Consider the following 26078-nt stretch of genomic DNA (forward strand, 5'->3'; position numbering starts at 1 on the left):
TGTCACAAATAATTACTAAGCTGTCTGCAAACACCTTCGTCCTTTTGGAAGTGAGTAATTTCATTGCATGTCTGCATGGAAAATAGCAAGTTGGGCCCATTATAAACCCCCCTGAACTGTATTTTACAGCTTTCTTAGAGTGCTCTAAGGTCTAAGTAATATTATCCAAATTTTGTAGGGCATTGATTTAGACTGTGCTTGTGTTGGAGTTTCCTATCCAGTGGTTTTGTGGTGGTTTGTCATTTGATACCAGTGACTTACTGCAGTGCACAAGTTACCAGAACAGTCAGCATGTTAGCAGGAGAAACGCAAATTGCACACATGTAAAGCATTGCTTCTCAGGCAGTTCTCTTTCTGCAGTGTAGGAGTTTCCCTTCCAATTCCCCACACAGTATTAGCATGCAGCATTGCACACCTTTTCTGGCAGAATAAAATTTCCTCTGAAAAGGAGGTTGCTCGACAGAGAGGTTTTCTGCAAGTTCAGAGCTTTCCATTCACTTACTGTCAGTGAGTTTTGATCATGGCTCTCTAGGGAAGTTCCCACCTAAACTCTTATTTTGTGGAGCATTTCACCACTGTCCCAGGGCTTTCTGCTTTAGTGTGTCCATGCAATTCCCTTGCACCCGTAGTTATTATTTCTGTTTTTCATTAGTTTAAGCCTGACTCTCTTATTACCTTTCTGAGTCCCCTCCACCACACAGAGTTTTTAGGCCTAAACTTCAGATCAGTTCAAGACCGACATGTGGTGAGATTTGAGCAAAACTGTGATAAGTTTCTCAGTTGGATAGCCCCCACTCCTATAAAGTAAGTCCTGAAAATGTGGATTTGTCCATGCTGGGCTGTCTCAGCTAGCATCCCCTCTGGATCTTTGGCTTTGATTCAGCCACCTCTTCTCCCATGCCATCAAAATGATGCATCAGTGATGCTGTCAGCTTTGCTGTTGATGGAAAGGAATGGGAGGACAGTTAGAAAGAATGAAGCACAGCCCTGGCAATCCAGGATGTGTGGTGGGACATGAGCAGAAATATTGCTGCGGGTGTGTTTGTCCTTAAGGGTCTTTATTTACCAAGGGAAGGAGAGAAAAGGAGGGCTGCACAACAAGGGCAAAAGAAAATAATTCTGAAAGATAAGGTTGCTGCAGTCATTGGAAGAATTGCTAAGCAAGATTATTGAAATTCCTAGGAAATATGGATGTAGTACGTATGGGAACTTATGTATAATGGCGTTGATTCAGTGTTCTTACTTAATAAATGAGATTAACCATTCGCCTCACATCCTAGGAAGCATGAGAACAGTTCCTCCTATTGATTTTATTTGAGTCTATTTACAGTATTGCTCAGCAATCTTATGATGAGTAAATTGAAACCTTTCTAACAGAACTCCTTACAGTCATTCTTTTTTTCCCACCACCATGTGCATGCCAATTCAAACGAGGGGAGACACAGGGTAAGGGAGAAACAAGCAGGCCTGAAGTCTGGACCCATCTTATTACTGGAATGGCAAATACCATTTTCACATCAACAAAATTCGCTGCTGGAAAGCAGTCACAGAACTGATTTAACTTGCCTGTGTTCCTGCCTCGGCGAGGGGCATGTACCCTGCAGGGATGTTTTGGCTGCCTGCCGTCAAAAAATCTGTTTGCTGTTTTTACTGTCTCAGCAGTGTGTGTAAATAGAGGATTGTTGTAAAGCCATAATTCCAGTGCAATGGGCCCTGACTTTATGTCGGTGGTTCTACAGCCCAGCCCTTAAGGAGAAGGCATGAGCATTTTTGCTTCCACTAGGCAAAGCAATTCTGTTGTTAGTGTCCTCCATATGCTGAAAGACCACATAATTAAATTCTAAGAGCACAAGAGTCCAACAGCATTGCAAGTCCTAGTTGCAGAGCCACAAATTACAATGTGCTTTTAAGAACCGTCAACCATTGCACTTGCTGACATAGATGTTAGCAGCTGACTTCCATTTAAAATAGGAAAAAAAACCTAATTTTTTAAAGAATTTTCTTAAGAAAGAGAGTAGTGGCTTTTTTTCTTTTTTGGTGAGGGGAAGAATGCAAAACTATACCATGCAAAGGTCCTTTACCCAATCACAGTACCATCAGGCATTCAGTACCATCAGGATCTCTTGACTAATATTTTCTATGATATTATCCTCCTTTTTCAATTTTTGGAAAATAATGTTCCTTTTCCTAAACAGAGAGTATTTGGCATAAGATTTTTTTAAATAAATAAACACTCTAGTTCAAATTTTACAAAGCAGATTTCATATACTGTTAGCATCCTTTTAGTTATGGACAATGTACTGTGCTTTACAAGAAAATTAGGAGAGAGAAAAAGAAAGCTGAGATTTATAGCTAACTTAAGAAGAAAACAGTTAAGCAAAGGTTACCCAACATTATAACATGTAAGAGTTGCTGGCTACATACTAGAAGTCAAAGAGGCCATGAGTAATTTACATATAATTTGCATAAATTGAACACCTATGGTACAAACCTCTATAACAGTGTTCCTGTTATAGAGAATCTAAGATTCTCTATTCTGTCTCTTTTCCTGAGATCTTCATTTCAGTAGAAATGCCTACTGCCCTGTTCTCTGTTAATAAAAAGCCGCCTCAATTGCCTCTCACTTCATCCTGTGGTTATGGGAATAGGGTGATACCATGGCTCTGTTTGGGGAAGTGCTCTGTATGCACTAGGAGTGTGTCCATGCTGCTGCTGTTAGGGTTTGGACGGATACATTCCCAGCAGCTTCACAGCACCTGGCACAGGGCAGGGCTGTGCCTGGGCTGCACAGAGCTCAGGACTGACCACAGAGGTGTTGCCCAAAGCAGGGCTGGCACAGGGCTAACCTGACCCACAGTGGCTCTTTCTGCCTGACCTCTCTGCATATGGAGCAGAGCAGAATAGGATCTCAGCCTGTGTGAGAGAGCGCTGATAGCTCAGGTGGGAACTCCAAGAGTACAGAAAAGCCTCTCTTCTTTCAAACCCAGGTTTCTGAGCCAGCAGAAAGCAACCATGACATGAATCTCTGCTTGCTCTCAGGCAACAGTGTTGGCCAAGTGATGTCAGTGGTACAGGAGGGGGGACTGTGCGTGCAGAGACCACATAGGGAGATCCAGTGCATGCTTAAATAGGGGTTGGCCGAGGGGGATGAGCACTCACTGGATCTGACAGCTCAAGAGACTCATAGCAGAAAGAGACATAGTCAAGTCTTAGGACAATTTTCTTGGGAGACAGTGGAAACCACAGCCCTGATGTATAGGCCACATTCTTCCAGTCCCTATCCATAAGTATGGGTCAGTATATCTATTTTTAAAGAAAGCTAGCATTTTGAAACCTGACAAACAGCATGACTTTCAGAAACAGCTTGGCTCTTTGAACTGAAATTTCCCAAGAAAATTCAACCAAGAGTTTAAAGTGTGGTTAAGATACAAGCTGCTGAATATGAGGTCTTAAACTGGGAAATGTCACACAACCTTAATAATAGTGTGTCACTTGCAGGGCTGCCAATAGTAAATGTATGTTTATCTGCATGAGTAACAGTATGAACAATCTCAGCAATAGAAAGCTTTACTGTAATCGCATGCAAAGACTGCACCAAGGTTTTCAACCACAGAGAGAAACCTCATGCTTGTAAAGCCTGCAATTATAAGTATCGTTACTTCCTTTTAATTTGATCAGTCCTATATACATCTGGCTTTGATTAAAGTAAATGGCTTATATGAGTAGGCGATTTTATTTGAACATGAAGCATTTGAGCGGAAATATTTCCTGAGTCAAGGACTGTGGGCAGAGTTTGGGGACATAAAGTCATTTTGCTTTCTCTACTCTTCACTTTTCTTCTAGTATTTTTTTTTTCCCATGAACAGAGCTAAAATCCAAAGGGAGGAGAAAATGTAACATGGCACTTGGGTCGTGGGTTTAATACATGCTTTAAATGCTGTTGGCAACATTACTCATGGCTGGTTTTGAGGATCAGGTAGTTCATAAAAAAGAAATAAGGAAAAAATTAGTGTAATAATACCACAGAACTGACCTGGTCTTACTAATGTTCTTCATCTTGCTTTTTCACACACACAAATAACCCAGCATACGGTGATATGAGTATACCAAATGTACATCAATTCTTTTTTAGAAATTTTGGGGGTGTTTAATATTTTTAATAGCTGATTATAGTTTTCTGTTCTTGAGTTCCCACTTTAAAAGCACACCAGTCCTCTCATAGAAAGCATTAGTTCAGCAAAGACTGAGGTTCATTTTCATACCAACAGGTGGCAGGAGGCAATGATCTGTTTGAAGACAGGTAAGTTCAATCTGGAGTGGCAGGACTGTGTATGGCTGAAGAGCAGACACTACTTGAAGGTGGCCTGGTTTGACTATAGAACTACCAAAATACAAATGCTGGGAGAGTTCCTCTTCACCTTCAGTAGTTCTCATCAGTTAACTTGGTGTGTAACACCGTGTGGTCAATGCTAAGGGCAGGGCAATTTCTGGACATCGAGTTTGTCAGGTCTAGCTGCACAGCAGGGAAAGAAACTACACAGAGAGACAAATGGAAAAGCCAAAGCATGTTAACAGATAAAAGCCAGCCTGTCTTGCATGGAATAGATAGAAACAGGAGCATACACATGTTAAAAAAAAAATAAAAAAGTTGGCAGCAGTTTGGAGCATTCTCTTTAATAAAGCCAAGTAAACCTTGGGATAGACAGACATTCAGATGCTCAGGCTGGGAATGCTACCAGCAGAGATGTCCGCTACATAACGACACCCCATCTGCCGATGGCACCATGCCTGCCTTGTGCCACTGCCTCTGCTTCTCAAGTGCCAAGCAAACACAGGTATAGGCAGGGAGCCTGTGTAGTGTCCAGTCTCACTGCATGTTGCTCTTCAGTAAGGTCTGGGATGAAAAACACCTTTTCCTCTGAATAGGGACATGCCAAGAGAGCAGTAAGAGCAGCTGTTTGGGTCGCAGCAAGAAGGTGAGATTTAACTATGGAGAGGGGACTCAGACTGATGAAGGAGCATGAGAGAAGCCTTATAAAACAACCAGTAAGCCCAAGACAGTGTGTAGACATATGTCTGCATAATGTTTCAGGTCATGAATGATATTTGATGTGAATCTTCTGATCATCATCTCTCCCTGGGCTTCACTTCCCACTGTGGAGACGCAAGGTCTCGGAGGGCAGGACCAGGCTGAACTGGAAGACTGTTGGGCTCCACAGACCCATTGCTGCTGCTCTGCAGGCCTTGTTAATGTAGATACAGCCTAAAAAAGCTGTATTGTTGTTCATAGCTTGTTGTTGCTCTTAGGTCAGCTGTTGGTACATGCTGCTATGGCACATGCTGAGAATTTTGTGGTCCCACCTTAGAAACTTTTCAGAGGTGTTTTCCAGAGCTTCCTGTCTTTTTCCACTGACTCCCTCTGAAGAAATACTGTGGTGACATCACAAAATTTGCTGCCTTGGAGAATACAGATCAACATTTCTAGGAATTAAATATTCATTCCTTGTGGAAGAAGCTTAGATGGGCTTAAATGCTGATAAATTTCCAAAACTTCAGTGTTTTCATTGTGAACAGGATCAAGCCCTACATTGTTTAAAAGAGATTTTTCATCCCTTGATGAGAAGACAGGACACTGAGCCTTTTCTCATCCTTGAGTGTGAGAAGTTTGCTTGTTATTTTTGTTCAAAACCAGAGGGGAAAAAATGAATGGTACATTAGCAGAATATTAAATTAAAAGTATAATAAAAGTCCTTTATTAGACCCAAGCTGCACTCCCAACCAGAGGGGTTTTCTTCACAATTTGCCTTTGTCCACAGCCATGTGGCTAAAATATGCAGTAGCCAGCAAAATTACAGCCTCTGCTGGGAGGTTTGGAGAAGGATTAAAGGTCTGGCAGGTCTTCTGGCTGAGTGCTATATGCTGTCTATTGAGCCATCATATCAGCTCTTCTCTTCCCTACTCCATGAATTTTGACATACGCTTTGCTGTGTTGGAGACCTCCCGGGTGAATGCTCTGCAGCTCTGAGCGTGTGTGTCGCGGAAAAGTTCTGTGTCTTTTGCCAGTGGATTGGACTTGGCAGGTGTATGGCAGTGAATCCAACGAGAGGAAACACCAGTGATTAATATGGTAATTTAATACTGTCTTGTTTTAGTGCCTTCTTGACTTCTAACTTTGATCCTTGGGCTTAGAATCTATAGTGAATACTGTAGTCTTCTAATATCTGATGTGTGTTCCACCATCATTAAATCAAATTTTGAGAAAAATGTAGGCTTTCAGAAGCAGATCTTTATTTTGGTCCTGTTCATACACTGCTGAACAGGGCTCTGACCCATCTGGCACATTCAGTTTCATCTCTTCTTAGTATAAAATGCATAAGTCCATGTTTCTTTTATATAGTTGGTGGCAAAAATATTTTTTAAAAAAAATCAGTACTTCTCAAGTTTTCTGTAATGAACAAATGTAAACAGAGTATGTTACAGAATTTAGAACTTAGCTGAAACAAACAAAAGACATGAAAAGAAAGTGATTCAAAGCCTTTTCTAACAAAGGATTGGCACATGAGAACTTGGTTAAAAAACAACAAACTTGGATTTTAACATCACTTTAGGGTTATGGAGGTTTATAAAATAGCAGATAACAAATATAATAACACGTATATTCTGTTGTTACATAAGGCAACAGAACTGATTATGAATAAAGTGGTTTCTGTTTGAATTGAACATTCTCCTTTTGCTTAAGCTTATTGAGACTGTAAAAAACATATAAAACATTAGTGTAAATTTTTGAACTATAGATGTCACTGTTCAGTCATAAAAAGGAAGCACTGAAACAGCCTTATTTATTCATGCTGTGAATTCTACCTACAGTCACAGGTTTGTAATTCTTCAGACCCAGATCACTATAGGTCCAGAAAGCTGTTCACGTTGTCTGAGTGAGATATTTTTAAGCCACAAAAAGAAATAAGCCCATCTTGCTGATGCTTACTAAACATGCTTTTTGGGAAGCCCAGAAGTTGAATAATTTATCTTCTTAACTCTGTAACCTTGGAAAGATCAGTGTGTCTCTCTCCCTTTTTGCAGCAGGACAATGAAACAGCATGATATTTGAGTTTCTATTTCATTTATCTTCAGTTAAATAGTATTGGACTCTTGACTGAGTATGCCAGCAAGCCTAGTTCCAAGTTTATTCTCGAAAGCCTGTCCTCATGAAAGAATTCAATTAGAGTAACTAAACAAGGCAAATTGAACCGTATAGAACATAAAAGATGATGCAGAATTGCTTTTTCCTTATTCCTCCACTGGGTTTTCCATATTGTTTCCATGAAATTCTTCTCCTTGTAACTTGCTGGAAATTCCTGCCGTATATTCAGAAAGAGTAACTTTTAAAACAAGTATTTGGGGTTTTTTTTCCAGATATATAGATATAGAAAGTTTTTAAAAATACATTTAAAAGGCTCACCACTGAGAGATGATATTTCCACTACATCAGCTTGATTGCCAATAATTTTGATACTGAATTGAGTTGCACTCAACCATTTCAGCTCTAACTGCAGCTGTATTAATGGCAGGAAGGTTCCTTGTTTTAGTTGCTTAATATGATGTGTTCAGTAGGTATGTGAACCCCATAACTGGAGCTTGAACCTTGCCTACACATATGTTTAGGATATTTGGATTATATAAGGAACTTTTTAAAAGATCAGCCAAAGTTTTTTTACAGATGTCCAGGAAAATTTTGCTGGTTCAACAAATGTAACTTAGGAGTCTTCTGCTTCCAGGGACTGTCTTAGCCATCTCATGGCTTTCACAGCCTACGTGTTCCATGCTCTTTTCAAGTAAAAAAGCAGTCAGATTTCCATGTCCAGTTCACAACTTTAAGAGATGCACTGCCTCACTGGATTTCTTTGTGACCTTAAATAAAGTTTTATTAATGGCACTGTGCCATATGAACTCACAAGGAGAGAAAAAGAAAAAATATATTTATCATTTGATACTTGGCAGGGTGAACTGATGTGTTTAAAACCTTTTTTTTTTTTTTTTTCATTTTGATGTTGCCCCTGTGTTGGCAAAAAACATATAAATGGGACTTCAATCCCCAGCAGAGTCCCCCCGCCACATGAATATTGTTGTGTCTGATGAATTGCACTGAGTGATTAATCAGAATTTGATAGCACACATTGAACATAATCCGCTCTGATTAGGGCTGGTATTGCCCAGGTCAGCTGGTATTTTGAAGTTTATAGTTTCTGCCTTGATGGTGTGCTTTATAAAACGGGTGTTTCATTACTGTCACATCCCCATTGTGTTGTCCTTTTAAAGGGCAGAGATGGAAAAGCTCTCAGCTGATGCATTTGCTCATCAGTGAAGCCCCAAAAGGAGAGTCGACTGCCTCTATCAGCAAACATTTTGAAAAAGTTGGGAAATACATCCTTGGTAGAGGATATTTCTTGTTACCTTTCTTAAAAAGTGTTCACAAATGACATTTGTGTCATTTATTCTTAGCTGAGTCATGACAATTAGGATGGTCTGGGCTGCAGCCTCTGGTTGTAGACATGAGCTCTAATTGCCTGGTATCTCAGATAGACAAACTCTTGACAAGGACAGACCAGAATGAGTGTAAACATCCCCTTGCCCCCACAGTACAATGTATTTTTCTGCGTAAGGCAGCCAAATGGGTCCTCTTGCTTTTAGACCGATTCAGTGGTAGGAGTCTAATTTGCGTCTCTGTCCCTCACCTCCCCAGGGTACCATTGCAACTGCCTCTCCCAGTTTACAGGAAGGAATTGTGAGTCAGAGATCACAGCCTGCTTCCCAAATCCTTGCCGGAATGGAGGCTCATGTGATCCCATCGGCAATGCATTCATCTGCAACTGCAAAAGTGGCCTGACAGGAGTAACGTAAGTGTCCCTCCCCAGGTGGGCAATGGGAGCTTTTTGACTCAGTGATGGTGGGCTTTTTGCTCAGGCTTTTTGTACCCAAAAGCTATGATTCACCGCACAGAAAATAACCCCAGCCTTAGCATTTATTCCAAGTCTGAGCTAGTGACAGCTGAGAAATCCCTGAGACTTGGATGCTCAGAAATGGTTTTTTCTGAACTTACCCTCCTAAGCTGTTGATTCAGGATGTTATCTCAAGACAGTTTTGTCTGAGCTACACCTGTCTGAGTGCTGCCAGGTTTTTGAACAATGTCGTAAAACCTATGGAAGCTGCTGTGTAATCTTTGTTTTGAAAATGGATCAATTATTTAGTCACCTTAGCCCTGACATAAAAGACTAATTTATTGCAGTCATTTTCTTAAATCCCTGCCTTGATCATAAACTTGGTGTAGACACAGAAAATCCTGACCTGCCCATCAACGTGCTTTTCCCTCATCTGGTTTGTCTACTGTTTGTACTTTTTCCTCTGCATTTTGCTACCTCTTGTTCTTTCCAATTCTCCTCTCTCTTTATGGTTCCTGTTCTTTTTTTCCCCACCTCTAGTATTTGTTTATTTTATCTCCCGACCTAAACAATTTTACATAATCAGTATATCCTTCTCTTCTCTTCTCTTCTCTTCTCGTCTCTTCTCTTCTCTTCTCTTCTCGTCTCTTCTCTTCTCTTCTCTTCTCGTCTCTTCTCTTCTCTTCTCTTCTCGTCTCTTCTCTTCTCTTCTCTTCTCGTCTCTTCTCTTCTCTTCTCTTCTCGTCTCTTCTCTTCTCTTCTCTTCTCGTCTCTTCTCTTCTCTTCTCTTCTCGTCTCTTCTCTTCTCTTCTCTTCTCGTCTCTTCTCTTCTCTTCTCTTCTCGTCTCTTCTCTTCTCTTCTCTTCTCGTCTCTTCTCTTCTCTTCTCTTCTCGTCTCTTCTCTTCTCTTCTCTTCTCGTCTCTTCTCTTCTCTTCTCTTCTCGTCTCTTCTCTTCTCTTCTCTTCTCGTCTCTTCTCTTCTCTTCTCTTCTCGTCTCTTCTCTTCTCTTCTCTTCTCGTCTCTTCTCTTCTCTTCTCTTCTCGTCTCTTCTCTTCTCTTCTCTTCTCGTCTCTTCTCTTCTCTTCTCTTCTCGTCTCTTCTCTTCTCTTCTCTTCTCGTCTCTTCTCTTCTCTTCTCTTCTCGTCTCTTCTCTTCTCTTCTCTTCTCGTCTCTTCTCTTCTCTTCTCTTCTCGTCTCTTCTCTTCTCTTCTCTTCTCGTCTCTTCTCTTCTCTTCTCTTCTCGTCTCTTCTCTTCTCTTCTCTTCTCGTCTCTTCTCTTCTCTTCTCTTCTCGTCTCTTCTCTTCTCTTCTCTTCTCGTCTCTTCTCTTCTCTTCTCTTCTCGTCTCTTCTCTTCTCTTCTCTTCTCGTCTCTTCTCTTCTCTTCTCTTCTCGTCTCTTCTCTTCTCTTCTCTTCTCGTCTCTTCTCTTCTCTTCTCTTCTCGTCTCTTCTCTTCTCTTCTCTTCTCGTCTCTTCTCTTCTCTTCTCTTCTCGTCTCTTCTCTTCTCTTCTCTTCTCGTCTCTTCTCTTCTCTTCTCTTCTCGTCTCTTCTCTTCTCTTCTCTTCTCGTCTCTTCTCTTCTCTTCTCTTCTCGTCTCTTCTCTTCTCTTCTCTTCTCGTCTCTTCTCTTCTCTTCTCTTCTCGTCTCTTCTCTTCTCTTCTCTTCTCGTCTCTTCTCTTCTCTTCTCTTCTCGTCTCTTCTCTTCTCTTCTCTTCTCGTCTCTTCTCTTCTCTTCTCTTCTCGTCTCTTCTCTTCTCTTCTCTTCTCGTCTCTTCTCTTCTCTTCTCTTCTCGTCTCTTCTCTTCTCTTCTCTTCTCGTCTCTTCTCTTCTCTTCTCTTCTCGTCTCTTCTCTTCTCTTCTCTTCTCGTCTCTTCTCTTCTCTTCTCTTCTCGTCTCTTCTCTTCTCTTCTCTTCTCGTCTCTTCTCTTCTCTTCTCTTCTCGTCTCTTCTCTTCTCTTCTCTTCTCGTCTCTTCTCTTCTCTTCTCTTCTCGTCTCTTCTCTTCTCTTCTCTTCTCGTCTCTTCTCTTCTCTTCTCTTCTCGTCTCTTCTCTTCTCTTCTCTTCTCGTCTCTTCTCTTCTCTTCTCTTCTCGTCTCTTCTCTTCTCTTCTCTTCTCGTCTCTTCTCTTCTCTTCTCTTCTCGTCTCTTCTCTTCTCTTCTCTTCTCTCCTCTCCTCTCCTCTCCTCTCTCTTCAATAAATACTCTGATATTTTTACTATATTTTTTCTCAATTATCTTCTCCTTGAATCCCCCTCTAATATTTTTATTGAAACCTATGGGATAGTCCAAAAACAATATAAAAAAGCAGATTCTCTATTACATTCAGTGCGCCTCATTAGGGTCAAGGTGCCTTTTGCTATTAGATGCATTATCTCCTTCTTAATATCTATCAGATGCTTTAAACTCTTATTTCCTTCTTGATATTTCCATTTTATTGTCTTTAAAAAACCCATGGAATAGCTGCAGAAAAAATTAAATGCCATTAAGTAATATGATAATAATATGATCATTTGCAAAGTACCACAAGCTGTTAACTAATGGCACCACTTTGACAATATAAGGCATCATGCACAAGCTGGACTGCATCTTAGATGTTCTGAGATTCCAGACTCTCCTTTTCTTCTTTTAAGGTGTGAAGAAGACATCAACGAGTGTGAAAGAGAAGAATGTGAAAATGGTGGCTCCTGTGTCAACATCTTTGGTTCATTTCTGTGTAACTGCACCCCTGGCTACGTGGGTCAATACTGTGGTCTGCGTCCCGTAGTGGTTCCCAATATACAAGCTGGGCATTCCTACGTTGGCAAGGAGGAGCTGATAGGAATAGCCGTGGTGCTGTTTGTCATATTTGTGTTAATCGTTCTTTTCATCATTTTTCGCAAGAAAGTTTTCAGGAAGAACTATTCCCGCAACAACATCACGCTCGTACAGGATCCGGCTACTGCAGCCCTGCTCAACAAGAGCAATGGCATCCAATTCAAGAACATCAGGAACAGTGGAGACAGCAGAAATATCTACCAAGAGGTTGGGCCTCCACAGGTACCAGTGAGGCCAATGGCCTATACCCCGTGCTTCCAGAGTGACTCACGGAATAACCTGGACAAGATAGTGGATGGGCTTGGTGTGGAGCACCAGGAGATGACAACATTTCATCCAGAGTCCCCTCGAATATTGACAGCCAGGAGGGGGGTGGTGGTGTGCAGTGTAGCTCCAAACCTGCCTGCTGTGTCTCCCTGTCGCTCCGACTGTGACTCCATCAGGAAGAGCACATGGGATGCTGGGACAGAAAGTAAGTAGCACTGCGTGCCGTTCTCGTTCTTCCCTGCCTTCAGGGTGCAGCAAGTACAGTGGCACAGGTACTCTTAGTGCTCAAGCCTTATACATGTGAATTGTTACATCTCTCCAAGAAGTGATCTGGTTTAATTTTGAAAGGTTATAATTAAACCAGACATACAAGACCTCTCTCTCTTTCTATGCATGAAGTATGACTAAAAGCATTTATTTCACTTGTTCAGAAAGCATATAGGAGTAAGTGCTCTGAGCATTTTTCAGTGATACAATGCAATCATCTTTCTATTGGAAAAAAACAATTTGGGGCAGAATTTTCAAATATAAATTCTGTTAGGTTCAGGCTGTTTGTTTTCCAAGGGAGTTAAAAATACTTAAACCATCTGCAAGAAACAACCCTGTTTTGCATCAGGGAGAAATGAACTAATATTCCCTACTTTAAGTATCTGTGAAGTGAAGCAGAAAATCACGTGTGGCTTGATATATAGGATCACCTTTTCAGGCCATTGCATTCCCCTCTGCTTCCAGTATCTGCTTCCAGTGGAATTTCAATCCTCACGCTTACCCTATTTGTGCCATGATGGTTCCTCACCTAATAACACAGTGCTCCCTTCATTCCTGAACTGGAGATGCGGGAAACTTCACATCTTCTGTAGTGGCCGGAAATACCAATTTTCTGGGATAAAGTTACAGCCCTGCATCATCTGTCCTTGCAAGTCAGAATGTGTCATATGGACTGGGAGATGTTTGCTTCACCATATATGATTTTTTTAAAGGTGTTTTCTCTTATTAAGGATTTTTCCTAATGCATCTTCCAGTACCTCTTGGAGGGGGCTTATAAGAAGGCTGGGGAGGGACGTTTCACAAGGACCAAGAGTGATGAATGGCCTTAAGCTGAAGAAGGGTAGATTTAGATTAGCTATTAGGAAGAAATTCTTTACTGTGAGGGTGGTGAGGCACTGATACAGGTTGCTCAGAGAAAGGATGGATGTCCCATCCCTGGAAGTATTCAAGGCCAGATTGGATGGGGTTCTGAGCAACCTGGTCTAGTGAAAGGTTCCCTGTCCATGGCAGGGAAATTGGAACCAAATGATCTTTAGGATCCCTTCCAGCTCAAGGTGTTTTATGATTCTATGGTCTTCAACCCTATTGCAGCACAGCCTTAACCAAAAGTGTCGCATAAAACTGCACAATCCAGTCCTATAATTGAAAGCAATGAGAACTGAGAAATAGAGATGAATTTAGCAACAGGTCAAGAGGACAGCATTATATTGTGCCAGGGGAGGTTCAGGATGGACATCAGGAAGAATTTTTGCTCTGGAAGAGTGGTCAAGCCTTGGAACTGGCTACCCAGGGAAGTGGTGAAGTCACCATTCCTGGAAGTGTTCAGGAAATGATTGGGCATGGCACTTAATTCTATGGTTTGGTTGGCATCGTGATGTTCAAAGATTTGGCTCAATGATCTTGGAAGTCTTTTCCAGCCTTACGGAGTTTATGATTCTAGAGCTGTGCCCTGATCCGCACATTTTCATCCAAGGCAGCACACTAGCTAAGGTCATGTAGTGAAAAATTGAATTAATTTTCATTTATTTGTGATGTATTTCAGGGTTGTGTTGTGTCTGACCTTTTAAACTTTAAATATAGTTAAGCTGATTGAAAGCATCATCACACTCATGCTCTGTTCTATGTTCTTCTGTGTGTTTGTGCCACCGGCGCTGCTGATACTGGTAGGAATAGAAATTCCTACCAGCCCACCATGAGGCCATACCAGGGAGACAGACCTCAGCTGTCACAGAGTGGGAAGCAGTGCAGCTTTGTTACTGCAGCACTCACTTCATCAGCTCCATACCCTGCTGCTCAGCAGGAGCAAATCAGCTCGTACCGTGTGGGGGTGTGCCATGCTGGGTAGAAATGCCTACAGCTGGCAGGTAGAGAGCTGTACTTTCATGTTGAGAGCACCTGGTTGTCTTCATTTGTAATTGGCTCAGGTACCCTAATGCTCGCAAAGGAGGATAACTTATTGTGTTCCTGATTATTGCCCATATAATGTGTAGTTGAATGTGTTTATTTATATGTGTTTAATTACAGGAGAATTTATACCATAGGTTGCAGTTACATTTCTAAACAGTAGAGTTGTGAAGACTTGAAGTCCTTGATGAAAAGCAATGTAAATTGAAGCATAATCTATTATATGTAAGTGATGGAGCTATTAAAATCTGATCCAAGGGCCACTGATATGAATAACAAGATGCACAGTAACTTTACTGAGCATTGAATGAGCCTTTAATGAGGCTCTCAAATTAGGAAATGAGCAGTAAAGATAAATGTAACTGTAATCTCTTGTATAAGCTGTTTATACCACATTCCTTAAGTCATCATTTTCATTGCTTTTGAGACTATATGTCATCTAAAAAGACAATATTGTATGCAGATGTTTCTTCCTTGAATACAGTGTTGTCAGCCACTTGAAAGACTCCTTCAAACACTTCAAAAGTCTAGGTATCTTCACCAACTGCCTTCTTGACAAGTAGGTCATGTCCTCTGTGTGAAGGAAATAATTTTATTCTGACTCAAATAATAGAAGGCAGGATTTAAATGTGTCTGTGGTATAAATAGACAAATGTGCACACCTAGAGAGTACCATTTTGCTTTGTCTTTGCTGTCAATGAAGGTAAAGGGGTTGATGACGCTGAAGAAGTCACCTGTTTTTCAGGAAGTAACAAAGGCAGCAACTCTGAAGTACAGTCCCTCAGCTCCTTCCAGTCTGATTCCGGCGATGATAATGGTAAGAAATGATTTCATCTTTATTATGCTGGGGGAAAAACTATTTATCTCTCTCTCCCTCTAATATTATTAAAAAACTTACGTGACATCTTGAAACCCTTTAACGACGCCGAAAGTAAGAAAGTCGTGGGTTCAAGCCCTGACTTTGTGTTCCACTTACTAAATTATAGGAATGTAATAAGAATCTTGATGCTTGGGGCTGTTGTATCAGGACCGAGAGAATTAGAGGTATGATACAGCAGAGTCACATTGCCAAGATGTAAGTTGACTAATAGGTTGCGAGTGAAACTGTAGAATTAATATAATTTTCCTTCTGGGAAGAGCGTGACTTTCATGTTTCACCAGTCTAATAAAAGGGATTTCTGTGCTATTTGCCAGGTCTCATTCATGGTCCCAACAAAACTCTTCTGGTTTTCAGCCTCAGCAATGAGCAGATGAGCCAGTCCCCAGCGTCTTGGCTTCTCCCTGGCAATCACAGCTCAGCAAACAATAGAGCACCATTATAGCATTGTTCAGGGCATACTCAGTGCCTGCCTCTCATGTCCTGCATCATTATCTCCCTGGGTGACACAGGCAGAGCCATACACAGCCCACTAAAAGGTCCACAGAGTCAGAGCAAACCTTTGTTCCTGCAGCCCGCATATGTTGAGCAGTGGGTCTGAGAAAAGTCAAGATGTTTCTGCTGGGGAGGGATGGTGGATGTGTGGGAAGCCGCATTCAGACACACAGGAAAAGACTATCACAAAGGAATCGTACTTGGTTTCCTCAGCCACCAGTTAATGAACTGTCTATAGACTCAGTTCCTCAGTCATGTCATGCAGTTGTTCTCTAGGAACTCTGAAATGTTGGAAAAGCACTGATGACAAAGTACACTTGCAGTTCCTTTTGGTCTGCTGTGGCTGAAGCATTACAATTATTTTTGTCAGGCTTCCCAATGCTTTTCTGCCCCTGCACCAAAAAGACCCCTTTAGCCTTTTTTTAAGATAAGTATTTTTTAATGATATGTATTTACATTATAGTTACCTTTGGAATAATTATTCAAGTGGTCATTTATTGTACATTGTTACTTTTTATATCTCACAAATTCTAATTAGACATTTCAAACTCCTGATCCTGTCTCCACTGAAATCATTGACACAGTACCCACAGAAGATGGATTGGACCTTCTGTGCCCACTCATTTTTTGTGAAGGCTGCATTTAAAATATGGCCTTTAGAGATAACATTTCTAGTTCAGGGTTCAAACAAATCCATATCTTCAGGGAGAACGAGGGAAGAAACTTAAATCATCTGAGTCATTTGCAGAGATCGATGCAAGAGCACACGCTCTGGTTTGCTTGAAGCAGCAGGGAAGGTTTGCAGTGAAAGAGCCTAAAGGGCAAAGCCAGGCATAAGTAAGCATATACATACTCACATGCCTGTACTTTAGGGCTCATGGATATGCCTCCTGAAGCCATAAATCCTTGCTCTTCTTGTCATTTTAATTCTTTGTACTTCACATACCTGCAAAGGTTAGTAGGTTGTCAGTGAAAACACAACAAATACAGTTCAGCATCCATGCTCTTTGATGAGACAGGACAGTGGCTCCTTCTCCAAACCCCTTCCTCCAAAGCCAAGAGCAATGCTGCTGACTTGTGAAACTGGGTAGCAGTTTCTGACTTGGGAAACCTATCTTGCAGCAGTGGATCACTGGGATGAATTCCACTGAAGGTGCGGGCACCTTCCACTCACCCTCTCCAGGGCTCTTGGACCTTTCTCTTGCTGTGTCAAGGGCTTGTCTTACCATGAAAACTCACATGGAGTGAGATTTTGAAGCTCTTTTTTTCTCTCACCTTATTTCTCCTGCATTTAAATTGTTCAGTTTCCCTAGTCTTTCTGTGAGTAGTTAGCAGTAATTTTTGTAGTCCAAAATCTGAGTAATTTGTATTTGAACATTGACTTGCCCTGAGCTGTGTGGGATGGGGTTCCCTCTTATCTGTGAATATGCTCTGCACAGCTCCCCCCAGAGCCACCCCTTAGTTACAGAGAAAACTGGCCCTGGGTTTTGACCTGTTTTTCACTCTCAGGTTTTTTCCTCCAACAGTTTACAGCTGCCTTCCATCTTTTTTCCCAGCCATGCAGCACTAACTGCATGGAGCTCCTTATTTTTCTATCATGTTTATTTTGCATTAGCCAGTACAAGTCTCTTTTGTATAATTACTCTTGCTGTTGATGGCATAAATATGCTGATCATGGACACAGAACAGGGGTCCTTTGGTTTATCAAGGCTCTTTTTGCTAAGCCTTCACTAGAACTGAGGAAATTGGATGATACACCTGATCCCATGCCCACAATTTAGCAAAAATGTGAAAATATTCAACATATGTCTGCACTGTTCACCCATTTCTTGTGATCTCTAAGCCTGTTGGCTGTGTGAAACAAAAAAGTATGTTTTTCCCCATGTTGCTCCAGGCAATTGGTTTTCTCATAACTAAAGACAAAGGAAAAGGGAAGGATCCACTGCCCACTCATCCAGAGCTTTCCTTCAGTTTTGATTTTTGGGTTTATTTCATGTTCTCAGAGGCAGGAGTGTTGGCTGGTGCGAAATGCAGATCATCTAGAGAACCACACAATATAGGCCTCCACATTAAACAGCTGCACAGTCTGTATTAATGATTTCAAGGGAAGAGTATGTTTTGATGGAAGAGCTGCAGAGAACACACAAAGCATTTGTGAAACTATTCTGTCAAACACAGGTCAAAATTTGAACCACAGCTACATGGTTGTGTCCTCCTAATTATAGCTGTGCTGCTTAACCTCCCTGAGGTATTGCATGGCATGGCACAGACAGTAAATAAGTAAAACATTCCTCTTAGGAAATAGATTGAGCTTAACACCATTTCTGATGGTGTGATGGTCTAAAAGATAATGATCTTTGGAACACATAGCACCATCTCTGGAGACCTCTAAGCAAGAATGAATTAGAAATTAGTGTCAGGTAGACAAGAAACTGCTTCGGTTAATTGAATCAGCTGACCAGTCTGCTTGAATTTATGAGGTGATACACATCATCCCATATGCCTTTCTGGAAATGCTGGTTTGGAATTTATCAGCACTCTGAAGATATATGGGATTATCTGAAATGAAATGTCCTGCAACCAACTGCATAAATCATGCATTGGTCAGCAGCCTTTTTTTTTTTTTTTTTTTCTTTCGATGTCAGTTCTGTCTTTTGAGAGAATTTATTGTGGTAACCTATGATGTGTGTTTTAAATACTAACCTGAAGCTGTCCTTCCCCTCCCTTTATTTTCTGCTTTCCCTCCCCTGCAAGCTTCCATAGTGACTGTCATACAGCTTGTCAACAATGTAGTTGACACTATAGAAAATGAAGGTATTTAAATTTTTTTCTTTCTTGTTATACAACAATGCTTCCTATTTTCATTGTGAAACATTCCAGCAGAACCTCACTAATCTACACTGACCAGCAATCCTGTGGCAGGGATTGGGTTTTGCAGATCAGCATGTTCACCAGCAAACATGAAAATGCCAGAGGAATGTACCACAAAATATCTGTGGGTAACTGGAGGTGGTAGAAAAGGTGTCAAACCTTCATCCTCTTCTGTTCAAGTCAATGTTTCTGCTTGTTTATTCTCATTGCCTTCAGAGAAAATAATAGACTGATAATGGAGCCATATCATTGACATGATCCTGGCTGCAGAGACTGGGAAACAGAAGATGACACGGGAAGTCTGTAAAGTGTCCCATGCTGCAGCAGAGCTGGGTTCTGTACCCCAGTGGTATCACACAGAGAGGAGCACAGTGCTGGCTGGCTGGTGGCAGGTTTCTCCCAGGAAACCCTGCCAAAGAGCGGATGTGTGGGCACAGCTCCACGATGCCGTGGCTCTCCCATGGCGTTGGTGTGCCCATTCAACAGAGCATGGCAATGTGCTCCAGGGAGCCAGCACTCACCTCTTCCACTGACCTCCTGGGTAACCTCAGGCATATCATGTTATAAGTGAACCTGTAATGCGGGGATATCACTATTTTCTTTATTCCATAAAGCACTGAGGAAATGTCTTGTTATCATAGATGAACATTACTTTTATTTATTTTCCAACATTTTTCCTACCCTTGGGCAAATGTCAACTCAACATCAACTCAGGTTATCCACAAATCAAAAATTTCATCTGTCCTTAGCAAATTTCAGATTTACATACTTCAGCTAATCTAGTCTGCATAATCCATGAAGATGATTAAGTAAATTATTTTTGTGAAGCTACTGATTTTTTTCTTGAGCCAACTGTAATTTTGAAAAACACTTTTACTCCTAGCTAGTGATGCCACTTGAGTATTTGTTCATAGTACATTTACTGAAGTATAGGCGTGCCACTCTTCTCACTATCAAAAAAAAAAAAATTAACTAGCCAAGGTTAATTCAAAAGAAAGTCTCATTCAAAAAATTAAAAAATTACCTTGAAAAGAAAGCACACAAGCACTGCAAATGACCTTGCCTTTCTAAGGGAAAGCTTAAGCAAACACACTGGCTCATTATCATCCTTTACAGGTCAGAAAAAGCCAGTCTGGCAGTGGTTTCAAGAGACTGTCACTGAAAATGCTTTGCCCTCTTCCCAGTTCCTTACATTAAACTTAGGATTCTTAGGATTGTCTGCTGTGCAGCAGAGATGTTGGAAGTGGTGAATAATTAGCCACACTGGAGCTCTGGGCAGAACTGCTGCCACAGAGTCATGGAAGGATGGGGCTCCTACCCCAGGGACCTGCCTGGGGTTGTGCAAGTCAGCGAATTAGTGAGGTTCTCCTGGATCCTGATCCACACAACTCAGAGGGCCCTGACACATCTTGGGTGTAGTGCCATGACACTGACTCCAAAACAGCAAAATCCACTACACAAAGAAGAGGGAAGTGCAGAAGAGAGGTAGGGCCGGTTCAGACACTGCTGCTAAACCTGTAGTAGCCCCAGCCCTCCTCGCTCCAGGACATGGCAGAGCAGGTGGAGAACTCCTGCCTGGCTATCGAGCTAAGGGAGAAATCACCATCACCCCATGCACCATGTGGTGATGAGCAAGGGCAAGTGTGGTCTTAGTAGGTGAAGGGCTGGAGAAGTCTTCTCTGCCCTCGCCTGTGTCTGAGCCACAGAGGTCACAAGCCATAAAGGTCTGTTTCTCCTGCCAGACCTCCTCCAGCAATGTCATCCAGAGACTTTGCCCGATGACTTCTTGCATGAAGCCAAGTAACACGCGGCTGAACAAGAGCATACCCATCTAGAAAACGCTGCAGCTTATTCCCCGCTCTTGTCTCACATAAAACCTCCTTCCTTGCTCTCTCCCCGACCCCTGCACCCTCTCCATACTGGAATGCCTCCCTCCCCACCAGCTAGCATGGCAGTGCAGGTGGGAGGTGGGTGTGGGGTTGCGGAGCATTGTAGCTGATAGCCCCATTAAATGGCTTTGTATTCTATTCTATTCAGGTTCTTATACCGTGCCCATCACCATGGTATCTGAGCCCAGGTGGGCCCAGATTTGTTTGAACCGGCCCTGAGAATGGTAGATTCTTATTTTTCTGTTTCAAAGTGAACAAGTGAGAGAAAAATGTACTTTGCAATTATAAGCCGTGTCGATGGTGGATAGCCCTTTTTTGTGCTAAGAATTACAACTCTAATGTAATTCCGTATCTGTTCAGTGAGGGTAAATAATTAAGATATGATAGAAAAGGAATATAATACACGACATAAACATTTCTTTATGTATGTCTGCGTTTGACAGGCAAGCTTATCTTGTAAGTTAAAATAAAGAATAATTAAAAATCCTACTAAAATGACACCATGGCAGCTTTACTTTAGAAAATTGCATGCAGAGTTTTGTATTTTCACATGTAATACAATGCTGGTGAGAAGCTCCGAGTTACCAGTTTTTGCTTTTCACTTTGTATCTGACAGTGTCTGTTATGGATCAAGGACAGAACTACAACAGAGGTGATTTTTCTGGGGCACCTTCTGCCTGTGGGCCAGGGTGGGCAGAGCACTGACTTGATCTATCATTTGGGTTTTTTTTCTTGAACTGCTTCACATGTACTCTTTTGTTTGAATTCTCTTGGGTTCAAAAGATGCATGAGAATGGCCAGCCACTTTTTTTGTTTCAAAATTCAGTTTTCAGTCAATCAGATTATTTGCTTGCACACTTTCTTTCTTGAAGTCATTGGAGGTGGAAGGGGAGCGAAGATAAGATTCCATAGGCATGCTGACTGCATTTAAAGATTTTTTTAACCGTGAAAAGCAGTAATTCAGACATTTTGATTTCTTGGACTCATAGTTTCTAATACAGCCCAGTAGCATCTCAAAAAGCAAAATGTCTGAGAGTGGCCGTGTTTTGTTTCTTTGCTTGTTTGCATTAGCATCGTGATGCAATTTATTCTCCTCCTCTACCCCTCTGGTCAGAGCATGGCTGACCGGTGTCCGTGGCCTGTGGGGCATGCTGTGGTTTGAATGTGCTGTGAGGACTCAGGCAGGTGCATGCAGGTCACTGCTCTCCTCTGTGGTCCCATCCTAACAGAGCGCTGTGGTTCTCTTCCCTGCTGCAGCGTATCATTGGGATACCTCTGACTGGATGCCCAGTGCTCGCTTGTCCGACATTGAGGAAGTGCCCAATTTTGAGACGACAGATGGAGGCTTGGCTCATCACAGCAGCACCAGAGAACTGGAAACAGATTACTACCTTGGTGGCTACGACATCGACAGCGACTACCCTCCCCCTCACGAAGAGGAGTTTTTGAGCCAGGACCAGTTACCACCTCCTCTCCCAGAGGATTACCCAGACCAATATGAAGCCCTCCCACCTTCACAGCCGATCTCAATGGCAAGTACTCTCAGCCCTGACTGCAGGAGACGGCCACACTTCCACCCGAGCCAATACCTCCCTCCCCACCAGTTCCCCAATGAGACGGACACCACAGGATCACAGACTGGGAACGAATTTAGTACTTTTGCTGTTGGCCCAAGCCAGAACACAGAAAATGCTAGTGCAGGTAAGGTGCCCTTAACCTTGCACAACTCTCTCAACACCTCCTCCTCTGACGTCTCAGCCGGCTGCGGCTTTGATGACTCCGAAGTAGTCATGAGTGACTTTGAAAGCGTGGAGGAACTCAGCCTAGAAAATGTTCACATTCCATTTGTGGAGACCCAGCAGCAGACACAAGTGTAAAGGAAGCTCCTTTTTTCTTCCTCCTCCTCTTCTTTTTTTTTAATTTTGTCATTTGGTCCAATTAATAGTATAAATATTGAGAAGAAATTTTGCTGAAGGTGTGTCTATATATATATATTGGGCAAAGAAAAGTACAGTATAACCCATTATTAACTTGTTCAGAAATGATACTGTATGTGCAGACATGAAGAGACCAATTGTGTTAAGTATTATACATCACAAAATTGTTACAGACAATCTGGAGAGTATACCTTCTATTTATTACCAAGAGTAAAACTCAGCTTTTAAGGCAGGGGGAAAAATAACTGCTAAATAATTTCTCTCTCACAAAGTTGGGTTGTTTTGGGGTTTTTTTTTTGGCATTTTGTTATTAAAAGTGTTACAGTGTTATGATCTCCCCACAGTATTAAGGAATAGGTATGGATCATTCTAGAATGCACTGTTGCATGAAATTTTATGTCAGCAAAGAGTGAAAGCAATTGATTGCTGGGGCTGCTGCATACAACATGTCAGATGGCTAAAAAAAGCAACATTTCTGAATTGACCTATCAAAGACAAGTGACCAGTTATTTGTCCATAAATATTTATCTATACTTTTGTTCATTGCATAGCATTTCATTCTACTTTGTGTAGAGTAATGCACATACATACAGTTTGTATTTACTCTAAATTGGCATACATTGGTTGTCATTTTCAAAACCTGATGTCAGGTGCATGTGCATAGCTTTGCCCATGAGAACTTCCCGAAATGTCAGAGTTTGGCTCAGGAGTGGCCTGGTTTTGCCCCAGCTGTGTATGCACAGCCTCTTAATGTGTATGCAATGTGAACATGGATCTGAAAACTTGAGGTAACCTACACAGCTGATCGTTTTTTGGAAATTTCTTGCTTAGGCAATCAGTTCTTTACCAGCAGTCCTCATGCTGCAGTTTCTGCAGCAAAATTATTTGCAATTAAGTTACCTATAAGGCAGCTGTAACCTCACATTGTTAATTTATCATCTTTTGGTAAATCCCTAGAGTTCACAGGATGAGTTCTGAGCTGCTGTAGACTGACTCAGTCGGTGGAGCTGAATGAGTGAACTGTGGCCAATGATCCGTTACCAGATTTTCCACTGGGTGCATGATTTTGTAGGATTTGAGTACATCCAAAGGTTGTTTGCAGACTTTATAGTATTGTTGTGGAATCAAGAAAACCATGACATCTGTATGCTTTTATGCTTCCCTCAGCCTGATTGGAGTAAATGGTCATTCACATTGATTTGGTTAGAGTAGTCAAGTGCAACCTGGAAATATTGGATTTTCACTCAATGTATTAAAGCAGAGTATACACACCTTGGTGCTCTGAAAATGTTTTTACCCCACTGCATTTTACAGCGTCCGTGTACCTTACTAGTGAATGTGAGTCTACAAGCCTGCATTACTGTTGGGTTTTCGTCCATTTCTTCCATGGCATAATTCTGTCATTCTGAAAAGCTATTGAATACCTAAATCATTTTGATAAATGAACAGATTCATTAGCAGGTTTCCTGTGCTGCTTTCCTTGTCCTGTTCCTTGGTCAATCACCTTAGCTGGATAGTTTCAGCAGTTGTATGCCAGGGCGTGTTCTTGACTGACATGAGTTTCACACAAAGTTTAATTGTGGGCTATTTCTTGACATACAGAAAGGGTTTGTTCAGAAATTTTCCCCAACACAAAGAAATTACTAGTAGAATGTAATTTAAATAATTGCAGCTTGTAACACTTTTAATAAAACAGGATTTCTAGAATTCTTGGAGTAGGTACAGTGTATTGCTGCTTCCCTCCAATAGCTCGTGTAGCTGTGAAAGATTGGTGTGGATTTTTTTTCTTTGGGATGATGCAGCAATTCTTGAGTAGAAAACAGCTCATTATGCAGGTATATGAATAAACTGAGTGAACTTCTGGAGAAAATGTACTGCACATACAAGTATTATCAAGTACTTGTCTGCAAATAGGTCCTGTCCATTGAATTTATGAATGTCACTTGGTCTTCTCAAAGTAAACATGCTTCTGTAACAGTGATATATTCTGAATGTGCTCATGGTGCGTTTCAAACCCTTTCCCCTGATATTATTCCTGTGTTTTTGAGAAGAAAAAAATGCGGAAATTTGTATTGTGATTGCAAGGAACTGAGGGATTTGCCAGAAGGCCATAAAATGGTTTGGCAAGCCTATAGGCACGGATAGAGGATGACTCGTATTGTTCATGAAGTTTGTGTTACAGGAAAGGAAATGCAATTAGATTGATGTCTCTTCAAGAGTTAGGAGCATCAGAGTTGGCAAAGCAATTCTGCAAATTTAGCTGCACTTTTTAAAAGCTTGTATGACCTTCTGAGAATGTGATGCTCTCTTAGCATCAGGCTGCAGTTTACATGAGGTTTGCTCCTACTCAGCTTTGGTTTGAGACATTTTTATCCATTATGCAAGTAATTCTGTTCATGCCCCCAGATAGTTATTAGGTGTACTTGTCACCTGTCTTCTGTAGTGAAAGTTCTTGCGTAAGCGTGAGACACTGGTATCAAACCTTTACTGGAACATATCAAAAGTGTCATGAGGGACAGCACGATGGGAGCCTAGTGATTGCCATACAAAAAAAAAAATCAATGTTTCTTACCAAGCTTGTTGCCTCAGTAATATATTGTTGATAGTGAGTTTTAATAGTAAAATATGCATAACTACAATGTATAGTATTTTTTCTGTTTGATGTTGTTGCCATTTCATTTCACTGAACACCTACTTATTAAAGTGCTGTTGGGAAGGTGCCAAGGATCACCCGTTCAGCCTTCTCTGTCCTATTCATGATTTCTATACCTCAATATCTCCTCCCCTCCAAATCCATCTTCAGATTCCCCTCTGTGAATATTGGTATTTCTGTGGCCTTTCTGGTTTTGTTCAGGCTCTTTTTGATAATGGTAAGACCCAAATGCAGATGTAAAGGTGAAATACCTCTTAGGGAGTAAGATTTTCATGTTAACATCTCTTGTTAAACCAAGCCATTTTATTTTCTTTTTAATTACTGCTCGACATGAACAAGTAAAAATCTTCTAATCTGGAACATAAGAACACATTCATAACATAATGTAAGAATTACTGTTCATATTAGCACTTCCTATATATATTTTAAGAATATATATTTCCTTTTTCTGCCATGTGATGATTTTCATATCACTGCTGCTGTCAGGTCCCTGGTTCTGCAAGAGCTACCCTGCACATCTCTGCCTATCTTGTCTGTCTGTATTTCAAACTGCATTCCTGTAGATGGCTCCACTACACGACATTTTCTCTGAGAATCATCTGTAGCAGATTATTTCATAGGCTTAATGAAGTAGTTTTAAGTATCACTGGCTTATAACTTAGGATCAAGAAAGTTTTTGCTTTTTGGAAAGAAGCAGTAAGAGAAAAAAGCAACTTGTTAAAATACAAATACACATTTATATCAAAAATCATGAACTTTGCCAGGGTGTATGAGTCTAAGTAAAAGGGTGCTTGTTCTCTGCATTTTGATCAAGTTGAGAATGTCGTGCACAGTGCTGGCCTTTTTAATAAAGCTGGCAATGGAAAGCTCCTTACAGTGACTACAACATGATTTATTCTGCCAATACCATGCCAATACCACATTAGGTGGCCCTGTGCAAAAGGAAAAATTAGGCTTATGTACCATTCTTAAGTATGCAAATTACTTTGCCTTTGTACTATAAATATTAAAAAAAAAAAAAAAGGCCAAACGCCCCCACAAAACTATAGATAATGAATGTAGTTGCTGTCCTTGACCAGTATCTTAAAATGGAATAAAGGGCCGAATGTGACACCATGGAGCTGTACAATCACTTTCCTCTTATGGGAGAAAATGGACAACCCCG

General features: G+C 41.3%; 1 protein-coding gene across 2 annotated transcripts in view; it reads left to right on the forward strand.

The window, feature by feature from the left end:
• Nucleotides 1-22200, forward strand: part of FAT3 (FAT atypical cadherin 3) — a 331475-nt gene extending 309275 nt beyond the window's left edge. Inside the window, exons 24-29 of one of the 2 annotated variants that reach the window (XM_041417035.1) lie at nucleotides 8741-8894; nucleotides 11569-12224; nucleotides 14895-15008; nucleotides 18318-18377; nucleotides 20940-20975; nucleotides 21581-22200. In XM_041417035.1, the coding sequence (XP_041272969.1) occupies nucleotides 8741-8894; nucleotides 11569-12224; nucleotides 14895-15008; nucleotides 18318-18377; nucleotides 20940-20975; nucleotides 21581-22200 (1640 nt within the window). The remainder of the gene's footprint in view (nucleotides 1-8740; nucleotides 8895-11568; nucleotides 12225-14894; nucleotides 15009-18317; nucleotides 18378-20939; nucleotides 20976-21580) is intronic. The other variant, XM_041417036.1, reaches the window with a different exon arrangement.
• Nucleotides 22201-26078: the final 3878 nt, after the last annotated feature.

Source organism: Onychostruthus taczanowskii, unplaced genomic scaffold, assembly GCF_017590055.1.
Source record: "Onychostruthus taczanowskii isolate IOZ18803 unplaced genomic scaffold, ASM1759005v1 scaffold54, whole genome shotgun sequence".
In the NCBI taxonomy this organism is placed as follows: domain Eukaryota; kingdom Metazoa; phylum Chordata; class Aves; order Passeriformes; family Passeridae; genus Onychostruthus; species Onychostruthus taczanowskii.